The following is a 17,656-nucleotide window of genomic DNA, read 5'->3' as shown; positions in this document are numbered from 1 at the left end:
CCCTTACTGCCTCTCACCTGTCTCCCGTATCACACATGCAATTATCTTCCTCACTTTTAAAGCTTTATACTCTTCTGCCCCTACTTACATCTCATCCCTAATTTCTCGCTATGCACCATCCCGACTCTTGCGTTCTGCTCAAGGATGTCTTCCCTCAACCCCTTTGTGTTTAAAGCCCTCTCCCGCCTTAAACCTTTCTCACTGACTGCCCCACACGTCTGGAATGCCCTGCCCCTCAATATTCAACTAGCACCCTCTCTATCCACCTTTAAGACCCACCTTAAGACACACTTGCTTAAAGAAGCATATAAGTAGCACCGTAGATATTACTAGAAACATGATACATAAAGCTTATCGCTGCAGAAGCACCAAAATACCCTCCTACTGTTTCTGTACATTCCTGCTACATACCAATTAGATTGTAAGCTCCTCGGAGCAGGGACTCCTCTTCCTAAATGTTACGTTTGTCAGAAGCACTTATTCCCATGACCTGTTATTTATATTTATTATGTATATGATTATCACGTGTATTACTACTGTGAAGCGCTATGTACATTAATGGCGCTATACAAATAAAGACATACAATAAATATAGTAATACAAAAAGTATGTGAGGAAGGCGGCACTCCACCACAAATTATGTGAAACAATAAGAAAGTAAATGTTGTGGTGCAAGGGAACAGAGAGGGACCCCTAACCCCCTCAAAACAATAACCAATAAATCTATATAATGGTTCCCAGCACTCAGAATGAAAAAACAGACACAAGCGTCAATATGTGAATGAGAATGGTGTATTCAAGAGTAAAAAATAAGCACCCTATACTTGTTTTTTACTCTGTTTTATTCCCTGTGTATTCCCTCCATTCCCCTCCCCCTCTCCATTTTTTACTCATTAGTTCAATGCTAAATTCCTACCTAGCCCCCTTTAGGGTTGGCTTTTGATTTGTATTACTCTTGAATATACCATTCTCATTCACATATTGACGCTTGTGTCTGGTTTTTCATACTGAGTGCTGGGAACTATTACATAGATTTATAAACAAATAGTAATATTTCAGGGAAAATTCTCTTTATGAAGCTTTATCATTCAAGGGCAGATAAAATACTAATCTCTGTGTATAAATTTATGTCTCCAAAGATGACTATTAGACTTATAGCATTTCCCACAGTCCTTGCACTCAAAAGGCTTCTCTCCTGTGTGGATACGATGATGTATACAAAGCATGTCCTTCAAACGGAAACATTTGCCACATTCTGTACAGACAAAAGGCTTCTCCCCAGTGTGAATCCTTTTATGATTAGAGAGAGAGTTCTCCTTACTAAACCGTTTCCCGCAGTGTGAACAGGAAAATGGCTTTTCCCCCGTATGAAGCCGTTGGTGAGTATGTAGGTTCCACTTCATTAAAAAGCGTTTCCCACACTCATTACAGGCAAAAGGCTTCACCCCAGTGTGTGTTAGCTGATGTGAGCGGAGGCCCCTCTTTGACAGAAAGGTTTTTCCACACTCTGTACATGCAAATGGTGTCTGCCCAGTGTGAATAAGATAGTGAGAATTGAGGCTCCTCTTCTCTCTGTAGCTTTTCCCACACTCAGTACAGACAAAAGGCCTCTCTCCTGTGTGAATTAACTGATGCTGCCGGAGACTGTGCTTGTGACTGAACTGGCTCCCACACTCCGTACAAGCAAAAGGTTTACTCCCAGTGTGGGCTCGCTGGTGTAATGTGAGGTGAACCTTTAGCTGGAAGCCTTTTCCACACTCTGTACAGGTAAAAGGTTTCTCCCCTGTGTGAATCCGCTGGTGTGTTTGGAGGTTCCCCCTGTGACTAAACCGTCTCCCACACTCAGTACAAACAAAAGGTTTCTCCCCAGTGTGGATCCGTTGGTGTCTGTGGAGTTCATAATTCATTGAGAAGCTTTTGCCACACTCTTTACAGACACAAGGCTTCTTCCCAGTGTGGCGATGACAATGTTGATAGAAGTTTCCCCGGCCGGAGAAGCTCTTCCCACAATCAGCACAGACATAAGGCTTCACCCCAGTGTGAACCCGTTGGTGTGAATGAAGCTTTGCCTGCTGGTCGAAGGATTTACCACACTCAGAACAGACAAAAGGTTTCACAATCCGGTGGGATTTTAGAAACACATTGCGTTTTGCACTTCTTACCAGCTTTTTCTTTGGGTGAGTTTTCTGAAGGGTTTTCGGGTTTCCACCGTGTAAAAAACCTTTAGTGATCTTCATGGCAACCGGCAGCTTTCTTTTTGTAGGAGACCTGATGTGATTTTTTAAATGGTGCGTGGAAGTGAATTTTTTTTCTTCTGTACAACGGTGCAACTTTTGTTTCTCATGTGCCCTTAACTGGGTCTTTAAGGTTCCCCTGTCTGTAGCTTGTTTCCCAGACTCAGTATGAGCAGAAGACCTCTCGTCTGTGTGAGATTGCGGATGCACTAGAAGTTGTCTTTGTTGGTTGGATCTTGTGCCAAATTCAATTAATCTTCCCAGCCCACAGGATCCCACCTGGTTGGGGTTTTCTTGAATATGCAGGCTTCCTCTAGACTCTTTACCTCTCGAGTTCTTGTTAGCTTTTATAATTTCTGATCCATATGGAATTAAACAGTATCCAGCAGCATCACGGCTCCACCTTTGCTCCGTATTTGGCCCGTCTACTATTAAAACCAAAGACAGAAAACATTATTCCATTTTATAAAAAATGACTGAATGCTGATTTAACCAAAAGTTACGCAGAAAATACTACGGACTTCCCTTTAGGATATGCACACTTTGTAGGACATCTATTATTTCCTATTTCCTCCATTAAGTCCTGGGAAATATTCATAAAACTAGTTTCCTTAATTTAAATCTTTAAAGTTGATTTGTGCCACCTCAGATCTGGCAAAATGGGGAAATGATAAATACAGAAATTGGTAAATTGACAATTATCATATGTGCTTCTCAATTCCCTCCAACTCGAAAGCTTGTTCAAACGGAGCAAAATAAGAGCGAAATTCCCTTACTTTAATATATTGATATTAAAATTAAACTCACTCGTGTTTGAAATGACTTTCTTAGAATCAGTTTAATTCTAGAGCATCCTCATTGCTTTAGATAGTTATGTCAAATATAAAACATATGTCAGATTATGTTACGACTGGGGTTAATACGAGGTACATTTTTTGAAAGGGTTAAAATCACTAGTCTGTCCTCCATGTTGTCTGTCCTTCATTTTGTGAAGCGGCAAGTTCCAGTTCAATTTAGTTTTTTTTTTAGAAGATTGAACTTTGTACCTGTTTTGTACTCAGCAAGACTCCTTAACTTAAAACAAACATCTTACAAGACAAGTTAACAAGCCACAGCTGAAGGCCCCAGCTATGTAAAAATAGACAAGGTCTTCTTTAACAGATAACAAGCTATCTTGAAAAGACATGTACACCTTGTTTCTAGTGTTCACCAGTAATACCAGCTGACATTGCTACTTTCAGTTTAATTCCAGAGCATCCTCATTGGAGCTTGATTAATAGCTTTAGAATGTTATGTCAAATATAAGACATACGTCAGACTGTGTTACGACTGGGTAAATACGGGGTACATTATTGTTATGAAAAATAACAGAAAATAATATTTTTGAGTCTAAAACTGCTGTCAAAATGACCCAACCAATCCATAGCTTTAAATAAAGAATACATTGTCCAAACATGGATTTAAATGAGTCTTTATCAAAACCTTTTGACAATAATACATAATACATGAAGAACTAAGGACAATGTTTCAGGAAATGTCACATCTTCTTTGGTATTTGTTAAAACCTTAAACGCAGGCTACACCCTTTCAAACTTTTTGTAAGGATCAGTATTGAGGCAAAGTTTAAAAGAAATGTTTAAACCCAAAGGTGGGAGGACTGGACGAACCTCGGGGGAACCCCCCTCCACCCCCACCCATCCCCCCTCTGTTTGTCTACCAATCCCCTATCCTCCACCCCCACCACACCCACCCACATCGCTACCCTTACCCTCAAAGCTCAAAACAACAAGTTGGCCAATATCCACTCAGTACAAAGTTAAACAGTTATATGTTATTGACAAAAATGTACCTATACGTGTAAATGTCAATGCCAATAAAAAAGATTGATACAAAAAAAAAAAGAAATGTTTAAAAGTTAATGTAAGGATGTGGTAGGAACCTCATATGTGTGTTCAGTGTGTGTCCTGTTGTTGTGCTGCCTCTTTTCAGTGAGAAGCTTGTGGAGTGTTTGCAACAGTGTTGCAGTGTGCCCTAGCAGAGTGAGACAGGCAGTGTGATGCAATAGCTGAGCTGTGTGTCTATGCAGATTAGGCAGAGAGGCTCCGTGGAGAAACTACAATTCCCATGAGCTCCTGGGCAGTCACCTGATGTGAAGAACCAATCAGAAGGCTAGGATGACAGGGACAGGAAAGGGAAGCGTGGGGGAGAGGTCACGCTAGACAGAGGGGTTCTGGAAGGTAAAGGAGGAGGGTGTATGCGTGCAGGGGTCTGTGACCCGCCTGCATAGGCTAGCTTTACCCCGCAGGCCCTTAAAGGAAACCCCAGAGTCACAGTAGGTTGCTGTGCTGCAGGGACGCCCATAGTGGTAGCAATCAGTCACCTTACTGTGTAGACAGTTAGGGACAAGCGTGCGGAGCAGGTTTGCTGGAGAGCTGTTTGGGACCAGACAGCTGCACAGTGCGACATCAAAGACAAGCAAGGATTCGGCTGATCCTTTTCGAAGCATTACCGGTCACCGCCGTGACCGGAAGGTATTTACGTAAAGTGCACCAACACCAGTCAACAGGCGCTGATCCCACCTTAGGTGTACTCTTTGAGGACACTAGTGAGTGACCAAAGACCTAATACACTGAGTTATTCTAACTACTAGCGCAAGGACACGGTGTGTGGGGCACGCGGTGGCGGGACCCGGACATACTCATTAAGAGCGTGGCTGAGCCACTACTGTACAGGACAATACTCATTAAGAGCGTGGCTGAGCCACTACTGTACAGGACAATACTCATTAAGAGCGTGGCCGAGCCACTCAAGGTATAAGGACATTAGCATTTAGCTGCGTTAAAGTTATATTGCATTATAGGATATGTGTTGGGTTATATGCTGCGTGTGTATTAATATGATAGAGTGCTAAGGTTATTGTGCATATAGTAAAGTTGGTTGCATCATACATGTGTGTGTATATGTTTCTTGCCATGGGGAATCTCACATCACGGGGATCCTGGGTAAGTGGAGGCGCTGCGCTATAAGTGTTACCCCAGGCTCCCAGCTAGCGGAGGCTCATATCTCCTGGAGCCGCACGTGCGTGCAGTTACCCGTAGTCGCTTTAGCGTGTCAGAAAAAGGGCTACATTTAAAAGAAATGTTTTTTTCTCTTAAGTCATAAAAATGACATCCAGAGCGATGGATGAAAGGGGTGGGTTGAGAACACGCCCAGAAGAGGGGCATATGGATTTTAGGAATTGAGTTATGGAATCAGAATTCAACAGAGGTGTGTTTTGGGATCAGACACGTGATTTCTCATCTTTCATAGTCCAGTGACCTCTCTGGGAAGAACCCGTTACATGTTCTGTGGTAACGTATAGGAATTCTTTGTTTATCCTTTTTTGAAGAAACGGTCTGCATTTGTATACTGTATGTTCTTGTAATAATATTTTTCTGTAATCTACACGCTGTACTTTTTGTATATTGAAGCTGCAGACCAAGTGATATTCTACACGTGTTTTTTTTTAATAAATTAGTTCTGTACTATGAAAAAATACTTGTTGCATTTTTTTTTAGAAATAGATTGATCACAGGATAACAGATTGATCGGCAACGTAGCTAATTACTTCTTGTGTGGATTGTATTGATGCACATATTAAAGCGTATGAATCATTGACCTGAGCAAGTTTGCAGACACTAACAGCAGGTCTAGTCACGATTCCATTGATATTTACTAACTCAGAGATAATAGTGTCGAGTGAGGAGCGCGGAGTAGTTCCCGGCAGTAAGGGAAACCCTTAATCGGAACACCGGAAGCACGTCAGCAGAGAGGAAGCAGGAAGTAGCGAGGACGCCAGCAACTGCAGGAGTGGATCTCCGGTAAGCAGCGCTCACCACCCGAGGGACGAGCGAGGCGGACGGAGTACGCAGTGCAGAAGCCTAATCGGGTCCTGAAAAGTCTGCAGCTGCGGTGAACCAGAGGAAGACACCAACCCGCGCTCCAACAAGCAGCCCACGCCATCTCTCTGATGGGCAGAGAAGGCTACCACAGACTCAGGCAATAGTATTTTGTTATTCATTTATCTTGTTGACATCAATATAGTATAATATTGAGCATTGCATTCAGTCCTATAATATATATTTGCTACAGACAGCACCCTTGTTTTTGTGTTTCTTCTTGTTCTTCATTCAGGATTGGTTATCCGAGGTCTTGGGGCAGCTTACGTTGAACAGCAAATTTTATGTGGATTGGACGCACTGAACTATAGTAACTAAGAGAAGATTATCCCAAATAGGGAATGGTGGTGTTTACAACCTTCTGTAGTCCCACAGAGGTCGTTCGTCATCACTAGTATATATATATATACACAGTGTTCGACAATCCTATACATTTGCACGCCCGGGGCGAGTGGATTTAACATCTGGGCGAGCTCATATTGGCCCAAGCTGCACACGTGTTTGTTTTTTAAAATTTTCCCTGCTCGCGCTGAAAAAAAACAAAAAAAAACTCCCCCTACCTGACAGCTCATTGGCGTGCGCTCCCAGGCTTTGTAGGTGCACGGCCAGGCTCTATATGAGCCCGACCCCAACGAGCGGCCATTCTTTCTGGCCGGAGATATGTTGGAGAGTAAGTACTCTAATCTTCCATCCTGCGGGCGCCCTCTGCTCCTTCCCTGCAAGCCAAGGTGTTCCCCCTTACTCCCCGCTTCCCGCGCGTGGCGGGAGATGGTAGCGAGGGTGTTCCCCCCTTCTCTCCCCGGTCCCCGCTTACCCCGGCTTCCCGCGCGGAGATGTTCCCACTTCCCGCTTGACCCTGATCCCCGCGCGGGGCGGGAGATGGTAGCAAGGGTGTGTGCCCCTTACCCCCTTGGTCTCCGCTTCCCCACAGTCCCGTGGCTGCCCGTGCAGGGCGGGAGATGGTCACGGGGGGGAGAGCGGGGCAGTGGTGGTGGTGGTGCTCGGTCGCGCGGCCTTTCCTCTCTTCTTCCCCCTGTCCTGTGTGTGTGTGTGCATGGGAGAGTGTGTGTGTGTGTGCATGGGAGAGTGTGTGCATAGGAGAATGTGTGTGTGTGCATGGGAGAGTGTGTGTGTGTGCATGGGAGAGTGTGTGCATGGGAGAATGTGCATGGGAGAGTGTGTGTGTGTGTGTGTGTGTGTGTGTGTGTGTGTGTGTGTGTGTGTGTGTGTGTGTGTGTGTGTGTGTGTGTGTGTGTGTATGGGAGTGTGTGTGTGTGGTGTGTGTGTGATACCAGAAGTGTCACCCAATCACCCCTCCCCCCCACCCAATCATCCCTCCCCCACCCAATCACAACACCCCGTCACCCCATCACCCCGTCACCCCATCACCCCGTCACCCAATCACCCCGTCACCCAATCACCCCGTCACCCAATCACCCCGTCACCCAATCACCCCGTCACCCAATCACCCCGTCACCCAATCACCCCGTCACCCAATCACCCCGTCACCCAATCACCCCGTCACCCAATCACCCCGTCACCCCACCCAATCTCCCCGTCACCCCACCCAATCTCCCCGTCCTCCCAATCACCCCCCAGTCTCTCGCCCTCTGCCTCTCGCCCTCTCTCTCTGCCTCTCGCCCTCTCTCTCTGCCTCTCTGCCTCTCGCCCTCTCCCTCTCTCGCCCTCTCCCTCTCTCGTCCTCTCCCTCTCTCGTCCTCTCCCTCTCTCGTCCTCTCCCTCTCTCGTCCTCTCCCTCTCTCGTCCTCTCCCTCTCTCGTCCTCTCCCTCTCTCGTCCTCTCCCTCTCTCGTCCTCTCCCTCTCTCGTCCTCTCCCTCTCTCGTCCTCTCCCTCTCTCGTCCTCTCCCTCTCTCGTCCTCTCCCTCTCTCGTCCTCTCCCTCTCTCGTCCTCTCCCTCTCTCGCCCTCTCCCTCTCTCGCCCTCTCCCTCTCTCACCTTCTCCCTCTCTCGCCCTCGCCCTCTCTCGCCCTCTCCCTCTCTCGCCCTCTCCCTCTCTCTCACCCTCTCCCTCTCTCTCACCCTCTCTCTGTGTCTCTCACCCACATTCTATGTCTGTCTCACACTCTGGATCTCTTATTTACCCTATATATCTTAACTGCCCTATACTACACCGAAATAACCTATACTGCTTTCTTCCAGATCTGACTCAAGCTTCACACGGAAGACATCGGAACCCCCCCTAACCCAGAAGACAGGTAGGGAACACCTCCCCTCCAATGTATAAATTGCGCTAATGAGGGAACCTGGACATTGAGGGACTGCGGATCAGGTAAGATCCCAGGCGGGATTGCTGCTTTAGATATTGTGAAGCGGGGACGTCCAGACACTGGTTAAGGGGTTCAGGAAACTAGTCATTCACACCTGGCTTTTATTTCAAGATTCGACATTTACACACACACACACACACGTAACAAGGACTAATTGTAGTATAATGTAATACAATAAATACATTTATGTCAAAAACGAATGTTGTTCTGACTAGGAATTTATTAAATGTATTTTATTTATATATTTTATTTTTGTAAGGAATCTGGTGTCTCAGCACCGTCAGCACCATCAGTGCTCACCCCCCGTCGGTACTCAGGCGTCCAAGCGTCTGCAGCGCAATTTCCACATACCTCCGTTGTCTGACACTGACACTCAGGCTCCTCGCCATCACAGGATTGCACCAACCGAAGAGGTGCCTGTTGAACCGCAGCCTCTGCGTGAGTCTCCGGCTCCGCGCTCTATGCGCACACATGCGTCTGTCACTGACCCCATGCGCATACGCGCGTCAGTCACCGAATCCACGCACACATGCACGCCAGCCCCAGACGTTATGCGCATGCATTCCCAGCTTACAGAGCACACGCCTAACAGAGCACTTTTAACCACTGCTCCTGCAGTGAGGCGTCACCCCCAAGCATCACACAGTTCCATGCAAATCAATGACTACACTCAGCTGGGCTGTAACACCTCCCTCCTATCAAGGAGGACTCCTTGCAGTCCTCCAGGCCTGCTCCCTCTTCCCATTGGCCTGCCCAACTTTATTATGCCTGTGCTTCCCATCACTCGTCGCTTGACATAGTCTCTGTATGGAAGCATTTGAATACTCTCTCAGTGACTCCTCAGGTATTGACGCGAATTGGACGACTACTCCCTCTGGCTCTCGACTTCGGCTCTACTTGGACTTCATGATTTCTGGCATCCCTGACACACGGCTTATACCTTCGACCTTCCGCAACTCTCCAATCCCTGACCTTGGCAACGGCAATAACTACTCCTCCTCTACTACCGGTACCGGCAAGTATTGTCTTCCTTACTATTCCTGGCCTGGCAACACTAACACCACACTCCGGACGCGCTCCCTTTGCTGCGGGTGCGTGTATCCCTACGTCCCACCTCAGCACAGGGGACGGGTCTGGTCTGCGGGCAGCACCGGCGTAACAATTTTAAAGCGGGGTTGGGGGCGGGACTAGGGTTGGGGGCGGGACTAGGTGGCGAGTAGATTTTTTGGTTCGGCGAGTAGATTTTTGGGTGATTTGTCGAACACTGTATATATATGTGTGTGTGTGTGTGTGTGTGTGTGTGTGTGTGTGTGTATATATGTGTATATATATATACACATACATATACACATGCATACATACACACATACACACATGTGAAAAAGAAAGTACACCCTCTTTGAATTCCATGGTTTTACATATCAGGACATAATAACAATCATCTGTTCCTTAGCAGGTCTAAAAATTAGGTAAATACAACCTCAGATGAACAACAACATATGACATATTACATCGTGTCATGATTTATTTAACAAAAATAAAGCCAAAATGGAGAAGCTATGTGTGAAAAACTAAGTACTGTACACCCTTATTGCTTACATAGGAATTAAGATGCTAAGTAGCAGACAGCTGCTGCTAATCAAATATCCTTGATTAATTGATCATCAGCAAGTGTGACCACCTCTAAAAAAGCCAAAGTTTTAACAGTTTGCTGGTCTGGAGCATTCAGGTGTGTGTTAACACAATGCCAAGGAGCAAAGACATCAGCAATGATCTTAGAGAAGCAATTGTTGCTGCCCATCAATCTGGGAAGGGTTATAAGGCCATTTCCAAACAATTTAAAGTCCATCATTCTACAGTGAGAAAGATTATTCAAAAGTGGAAAACATTCAAGACAGTTGCCAATCTTCCCAGGAGTGGACATCCCAGCAAATTCACCCCAAGGTCAGACCGTGCAATGCCCAGAGAAATTGCAAAATACCCAAGATTTACATCTCAGACTCTACAGGCCTTAGTTACCATTTTAAATGATAAAGTTTGTGACAGTACAATTAGAAAAAGACTGAACAAGTATGGTTTGTATGGAAGGGTTGCCAGGAGAAAGCCTCTTCTCTCTAAAAAGAACATGGCAGCACGGCTTAGGTTTGCAAAGTTGCATCTGAACAAACCACAAGACTTCTGGAACAATGTCCTTTGGACAGACGAGACCAAAGTGGAGATGTTTGGCCATAATGCACAGGACCATGTTTGGCAAAAACCAAACACAGCATATCAGCACAAACACCTCATACCAACTGTCAAGCACGGTGGAGGAGGGGTGATCATTTGGGCTTGTTTTTGCAGCCACAGGACCTGGGAACCTTGCAGTCATTGAGTCGACCATGAACTCCTCTGTCTTCTGAAGTATTCTAGAGTCAAATGTGAGGCCATCTGTCCGACAGCTAAAACTTGGCCAAAATTGGGTCATGCAACAGGACAATGATCCCAAGCACACCAGCAAATCTACAACAGAATGGCTGAAAAAAGAAAAGAATCAAGGTGTTGCAATGGCCCAGTCACAGTCCAGACCTCAACCCGATTGAAATGCTGTGGCTGGACCTTAAGAGAGATGTGCATAAACAAATGTCCACAAACCTCAATGAACTGAAGCAACATTGTAAAGAAGAGTGGGCCAAAATTCCTCCACAACGATGTGAGAGACTGATAAAGTCATACAGAAAACGATTACTTCAAGTTATTGCTGCTAAAGGTGGTTCTACAAGCTATTGAATCATAAGGTGTAATTAGTTTTTCACACATGGCTTCTCCATTTTGGCTTTATTTTTGTTACATAAATCATGACACCGTGTAATATGTCATGTGTTGTTGTTCATCTGAGGTTGTATTTACCTAATTTTAAGACCTGCTAAGGAACAGATGATTGTTATTATGTCCTGATATGTAAAACCATAGAATTCAAAGAGGGTGTGCTTTCTTTTTCACATGACATATATATATCCCGTTTCCCCATACCAACACGAACCCTCAGCATCTCTTGGAACCTAACAGGTAGGGAGAGGCAATGGATATCAACCCCTGACGAAGCCGCACTGGAGAAACGCGTAGGGTGAGTGCAAGCACAGTGGCAGATTGCCTTTGAGAGAGTGAACAGCGTTAAACTGTGAACTACGAAGCCAAAGCCTGTGAGAGCTGAAAGCCGAGATCCCGCGAGATTGCGGTGACGTCACAGCTACGAGATCACGCGACGGAACGCGGAAGTGACTGTGAGTGAACGCCGGTAACAGACTCCAGAGTACTGAGTGTGAGAGACTCAGGTATGATACTCAAAGGCGTGATTATATCTTTCAGCATGTGAGTGCAATACCTAGATGGTATTTTTATTTATTTTTGTATTAAATGATTTTACACTATATTGTGTTTCTCTCTAATTTCCCAAATGGGGTTTCTTCTCTGAGACGGGAGTCATCTATCCAGGTTAACATAGAACTTCTCAGAGGATCCTGTTGCGGCACTGGTCAGTGTGGGGGAGAATTTCTCCTCTTTGGCATCTACATCTCCAAGCTGTGTTCCAGGTCCCAGGGGTGGACGAAAGGCTCATATAGATCTATCCCACTGTAAGTGCATATCTCACCAAATTAAAATATCTGTGGTTGGACATACTACCCTATGATATTTTTTGCTCTCTCCCTCCCTCCCTTTCTCTCCTTTCCCCATGCTTTGCGCCTAGGTTATTCTTTGGATAATTCTCTACATACGGCACTTGTGGACCTAATTGGCAGCAGGCTGTGTAGGGAAAGTTAATAGTAAGGTTTAACACCTCTCACTGTGTGGTATACATTTTAAATCGTATATTGTAGATAAGTGTTTGAAGTTGCGCTGTTTGTATTTAGTTTGAGATACATATATACATATATACACATATATATATATACATATACATCTTGCATTATATACTGATTGTATAATATGGTCATGTTCTAACTAATCAGTGTGAACTCTGTGAGGTTGGTTCAGCACACTGTAAGATATAGCCATTGTTTAGTTATCATCGCTATAGATGGTTCATGTCATCTACAGGTAGAATATACCTAGGAGAACGAGTCTAAATCTAATCTCTGGGTCTATTGTAATTCTATCTTATCATTTATTATCTGTCATCACCCAGGCTCTTAGTCTATTGTATTTACATCCATCCCTACCAGCCACCTGGGGTATCCACACATGCTAGCAGTGGAGTGTTAAGCGCACCCCTTATCCCTAGCTCCCCCCTTTTTTATTTATATCCACCCTCTATATACTATTGTAACAGGGTTCCCGCTGGCCCCCCTCACCTGCGCGGAGTAGCGCGTACCCCTGAGCTGCGTGGGAGAGCGCGTCGCTGGGGGCTTCTGGCGGTATCTGCAGCCAGACGCCGCCATTTTGTATGCGTTCGCGCCTGTGCGGAAGCTCGCGCCTGCGCAGCGTAGCCTCAGGAGTTGCGGCGGCCATATTGAGGTTGGCGTTGATGTTTGCGCATGCGCGGGAGCATGCACAGAGGTTTACGAGAAGCGGCGCCCATTATAGGTTCGCACATGCGCAGTTGCGATCGCCCATGTGTCCCCAACAGAAAAGAGGTCTGCCAAGGACTACAAGCCCCAGGATGCATAGGGGCATGCCAACGACCTGACCCACAGCAGCCAATCGCGTGGCAGAGCTTCCCCAATCGCGACCAAGCCGTCGCATCGCTCCTACTATAAGCGCACGCAACGGATCCAATACATTTATTTTGACGTGACGTCTTTATAGTATACGAAGTTCCAGGTATCAGACAGAGCAATGTAATTTCCCATCTCCATAGATGTCAGGAAATGACAAAGTCACTAAATGATCGATCAGTATAAGTACTTCTCACACTGGGGAGATAGCGCTTCAAAGAGTAATCAGTCCTAAATGAAGATCCCTGTCACAGGCACAGTCCTGTATTGTGAGGGTATAAGATAGTATCTCAGGCCGAGCATTTCCCCACACAATATATATATATATATATATATCTCAACCCCGTAAAAAGCGCGGTGCTCGGAGGCCACCCGATCCGACCGCGCTAGAACCGGGGTCGCGCTAATTTTAAAAAAAATGGCCGCCGCGCGCCCGATCGGGAGGTAGGGAGGAAGGAGGGAGGGAAGGAAGAGGTGGCCGGAAGCCCTACACGTCCCCCAGCAGCGGCCCTCCGAGTGCAGCCGCAGCCTGCTCCTTACCTCCCACCCCCACCACCGGCATCCATCCCCCTCCACCGGCATCCACTTCCTCCCCCCCCGAGGCCCCCACACCTACCGGCCCTCCGCACCCGCCCTCCACGGCATAATCAGTTTTTTGGGCCTAGCCCACGCGGCCCTCCGAGTCCCAGCTTGCTCCTCACTCACCCCTCCTACCGGCATCCACACCACCCCCCCTCCTCCCGACACCCCCCCCCTCCTCTGCTTCACTCTGGCGGCCAGCCACCAACGCGTACCATTATCTCCCACACCTGCCTCTATCTGGGGGAGAAGAGAGAGAGAGATGGACAGCAGGGCCGCTGACAGGGGGGGAGCGAGCACCCCAGAGTGCGGGCTCCCGGGCTAAAGCTACGCCCCTGTATGTATGTATGTATATATATATTTTTCTGGCACCATCCATGTACACAGCGCTGCACAGGAGTAATACATGTGACAATAATAATAGGAGACATCATAGGAGAAAGCCCTACAGACAAAGTAACATTAGGAAACGAAGTCCCTGCCCTAAGGAGCTTACAATCTAAGTACTGTGTGTTTCATAAGCTATATGTTGGTTATTCAGGTTCATGAGAGAAAAAAAAAATCACAATAAGTATTTTGAAGGGGAATCAGAATTAGGGGGTAATTCTATCTCTGCCGAAGCCGCCACTCACATCATTTCAATGGAAAATGTTGGCTGCAAAATGTCTGAACGGCCACTTTGGCAGCATAAGGCCTTTAGCGTTTCTCACATTATATGTGGGCGCTCTACTGGTTTCTACATTTCTTCCACCCTCATGATAAGTAATCAGCAGAGACCTGAAAACCTGCGCACAAGTTTGTGAAACTGGCAAATATTGAAAGATTTTGCCAAGTCCCGAACAATCTCAAAAAATACTCAAAAAACTAATTTCCACTTTGTCCAAATATGCATCAGCTGGAAGATAGGAACATGGGGAGAGGAGAACGGGAAACAGGGCGAAGAGTGGGGAATAAGGAAAAGTGGTGGAGGGGAGAGGTGGAGGGGAGACGTGGAGGGGAGAGGTGGAGGTCGAGTGAGAGACGGAAAAAGGTAGAGTCATTTTTTTGTGATCGCAATTCTAATGAGTTTGCTAAATTTATTGCTGAACACCAAGGCTTCCTCTAGAATTTTTTTTTTACCTCTCAAGTTCTTGTTTGTTTTTGTGATTTTTGATCCGTATGGAATTAAACTGTATCCAGCAGCATCACGGCTCCACTTTTGCTCCTTGTTGGGCCAGTCCTCTAAACAAAAGACAGAAAACATTATCCTATTTCAATCAAAGTGACTGAATGCAATGGATTAAACCAAAAGTTAAACAGAAAATACTATGGACTTCCCGTTAGGATTTGCACACTTTGCAGGACATCTAATATTTCCTATTTCATCCATGAGCAGTTTATTTATTTATAAAAATGTTTTACCAGGAAGTAATACACTGAGAGTTACCTCTCGTTTTCATGTATGTCCTGAAGACAGCATGTCCAGTTGGACTTATTCATAAAAAAAACTCATGTCAACTTTCCTAAATGTAAATCTCTAAAGCGCATTTGTGCCACCTCAGATCTGGCAAAATGGGGGAAATGAGAGATACAGAAATTGATAAATTGACATTTATCAGATGTGCTTCTCAATTTCCTCCAACTCAAAACCTTGTGCTAATGGAGAAAAATAATAGCAACGTTCACTTACTTTAATGAATTGATATTCACTGATTGGATTTTAAAAAAGAAGCAACATTTCCGCAGATATCAGTCTCTCTCAGGGACATCCTGTGATACCAGCCCAAACATTGGTTCTTTTTTGGCTACTAATAAAATCCTTTATTAAATCCGATTAGTGGACGCCATTTTGTATTTTTCTTGAGATTTTGGACAATTCTTGGTTTTCTAACCCTAATCCCAGTGCATTTTTACTCCCAATAGTCCTGCATTTCTATGTAAAATAAAGACTTGGAGAAACAGGACTTGGTTACAGTCTCATGCTGACGGAGTAAATTGGCATTGTTGCATATAGAGGATTTTTGGTCACTTACTGATTTGAAGTTGGACGGCTTTTCCTCCTCCTGTGCCCTGTAAATCCCCATTACTCAGGTCTTTCTTCCCTGGGTTACTCTGCAATCTCTCCAATATAACCACTGGGGAACCTGCCCAAAGGGAAAAACAGAAGCAGTCATGTAAATGTGAGGGGCGACTGGGAAGTGGGAGGAGCCGGGATATTAACCCTTTACTGTATCCCTCCCTTATGTAGTAAGGAACAAATCTTTCTTAGGAAGTGTTGCTATACATAAAAAGATGGGAAACACGTGGTAATACATATAGTAACCCACTAACCAAACCTGCTCAGGGAAATAACAAACAGCAGAATAATACTCACAGGGGGAGATGTATTAATGTAGCAAATGTGCCAATATGTTAGTTTTGATGCATTGTTCCATTTCCTAATTGCGTTTGATACATCTCATTACAATTTGTGCCTCATCCTCTCTAACTTCTCCTATTGACCCTCCTCAAATCACAACATGATGTACATGGTGGGAAACTTGGAGCCTACAATGTGACACTTCGTGACAGGACCTTCCCTTTGTGCCAGTCTACAAACCCTCCCTGAGCTGCAGTAGTCTGATAAGGTTAGCCAGAGACCCAGAATGGTCCATCAGCTCCATAAAGGCTGTGACGGCCGGACCGGGCTGACTTCAGCTGTCTGCAGGGGGTTGAGGGAAGGATGATGAGGATTTTAGAAGGTTAAAGAGAGAGCAGTGTCTGGGAGGCCAGAGTGCTTGCTCAACCGGTCCCTGGGTCCTCCGGGTGGTGGAACTGTTGTGCCAGCCATGTGAAGGCCTGCTATGCCCAATCAAAGCATGGGAAAGATGCTGGCCGTACAGTTGGATCGAAGTATCCTGGGCAGCCAGCTGGCGGGCGCACCCGGGCAAGGATCTCCCCCTTTGCCCCCTCCTTCCCCACTTGCTACGTTGAGGCCACAGGCCTAACGCATTAGGGCTGGCAGGTAGTTTTGTGTTTTTCTTTAACATGTGGTTAAAAATAAAACTGTGACCTTTTTTCTTCCAACCAAACGTGTCGGCTCCTTTATTACGATGTTGGGATCTGTAGACGGATGTTCACAGAGGTACACAATTGGAGACTTTATAAGGTGAAATTATAATAGGCTTTATTGTGCCTTTTCCTTTTCATCAGGAAACCATCCAAACACAGGGGGGGGGGGGGAACAAAGCTTCTATTCACTTGGGAGTAGTTCTAGTGAAATCCTATGCAATTAATTCACATCTCCCTTAGTAAAGCATGTCTCGCAGCCCCAAAACATATAGCATGAAATAAGTAGCATAAGCAGTCTCTTAATAATGAAAGTCTTATCTGTTAGCTGCTGTAGAGTAAGCTTCTCTGCTCTCCTGGAACCGCACTCGTGCGTGCACAGAAAATCAGCATCCAGGTTTAGAAGTCTTATTTGGTGTCTTGCAATCAGCTATGCTGGGCATAGCTCAAGACCGGTCAGCTCCAGAGATGTGTGTTCTCTTGGTCAGTCTCTCCTGGGAGACTAAAGAACACTGCTCAGTCTCCAAAATTGAGCTCTCAGTCAGAGCCAAGGAGTTACTTCCTGTCTCAACAGAAAGGCTTTTGTAAGCAATCTAAATCAGGCAGGTGGTGTTTATTAATTGACTACCAGCAGTTAACCACCACACTGCTAGATTAAAGGCACATTACTTGAACACATTACTCCCCTGTTACATACACATTACTCCCCTGTTACATACCTCCCCTGTTTGTGGGAAGCTCGGGCTTGCCACGCCAAAGCCCATCCTTCCACTCTCATTCTAGATATCTCTGTGACTTGAATGAGAGTGGATGGAGGAAGAGAACCCTCAGTCCTGTTGGGATTGGAGCCCTTTCTCCAGTTTATTCGTGTCTCCTCCTGAAGGTGCTTGAGATC

The 17,656-nt window shown here is 45.7% G+C and overlaps 1 protein-coding gene across 1 annotated transcript in view; it reads right to left on the bottom strand.

The window, feature by feature from the left end:
- Positions 1 to 1,045: 1,045 nt before the first annotated feature.
- LOC142488345 (uncharacterized) overlaps positions 1,046 to 17,656 on the bottom strand; it is a 46,763-nt gene continuing 30,152 nt past the window's right edge. Inside the window, exons 3-5 of the mRNA XM_075588742.1 lie at positions 15,747 to 15,857; positions 14,854 to 14,955; positions 1,046 to 2,662 (exon numbers count right to left, since the gene is read on the bottom strand). Of these exons, the coding sequence (XP_075444857.1) occupies positions 1,107 to 2,662; positions 14,854 to 14,955; positions 15,747 to 15,857 (1,769 nt within the window). The 3' untranslated portion in view covers positions 1,046 to 1,106. The remainder of the gene's footprint in view (positions 2,663 to 14,853; positions 14,956 to 15,746; positions 15,858 to 17,656) is intronic.

This window comes from Ascaphus truei, chromosome 2 (assembly GCF_040206685.1).
Source record: "Ascaphus truei isolate aAscTru1 chromosome 2, aAscTru1.hap1, whole genome shotgun sequence".
NCBI lineage: Eukaryota > Metazoa > Chordata > Amphibia > Anura > Ascaphidae > Ascaphus > Ascaphus truei.
Note: the sequence above shows the minus strand (reverse complement) of the source record. Positions and strands in the feature narration are given on the sequence as shown.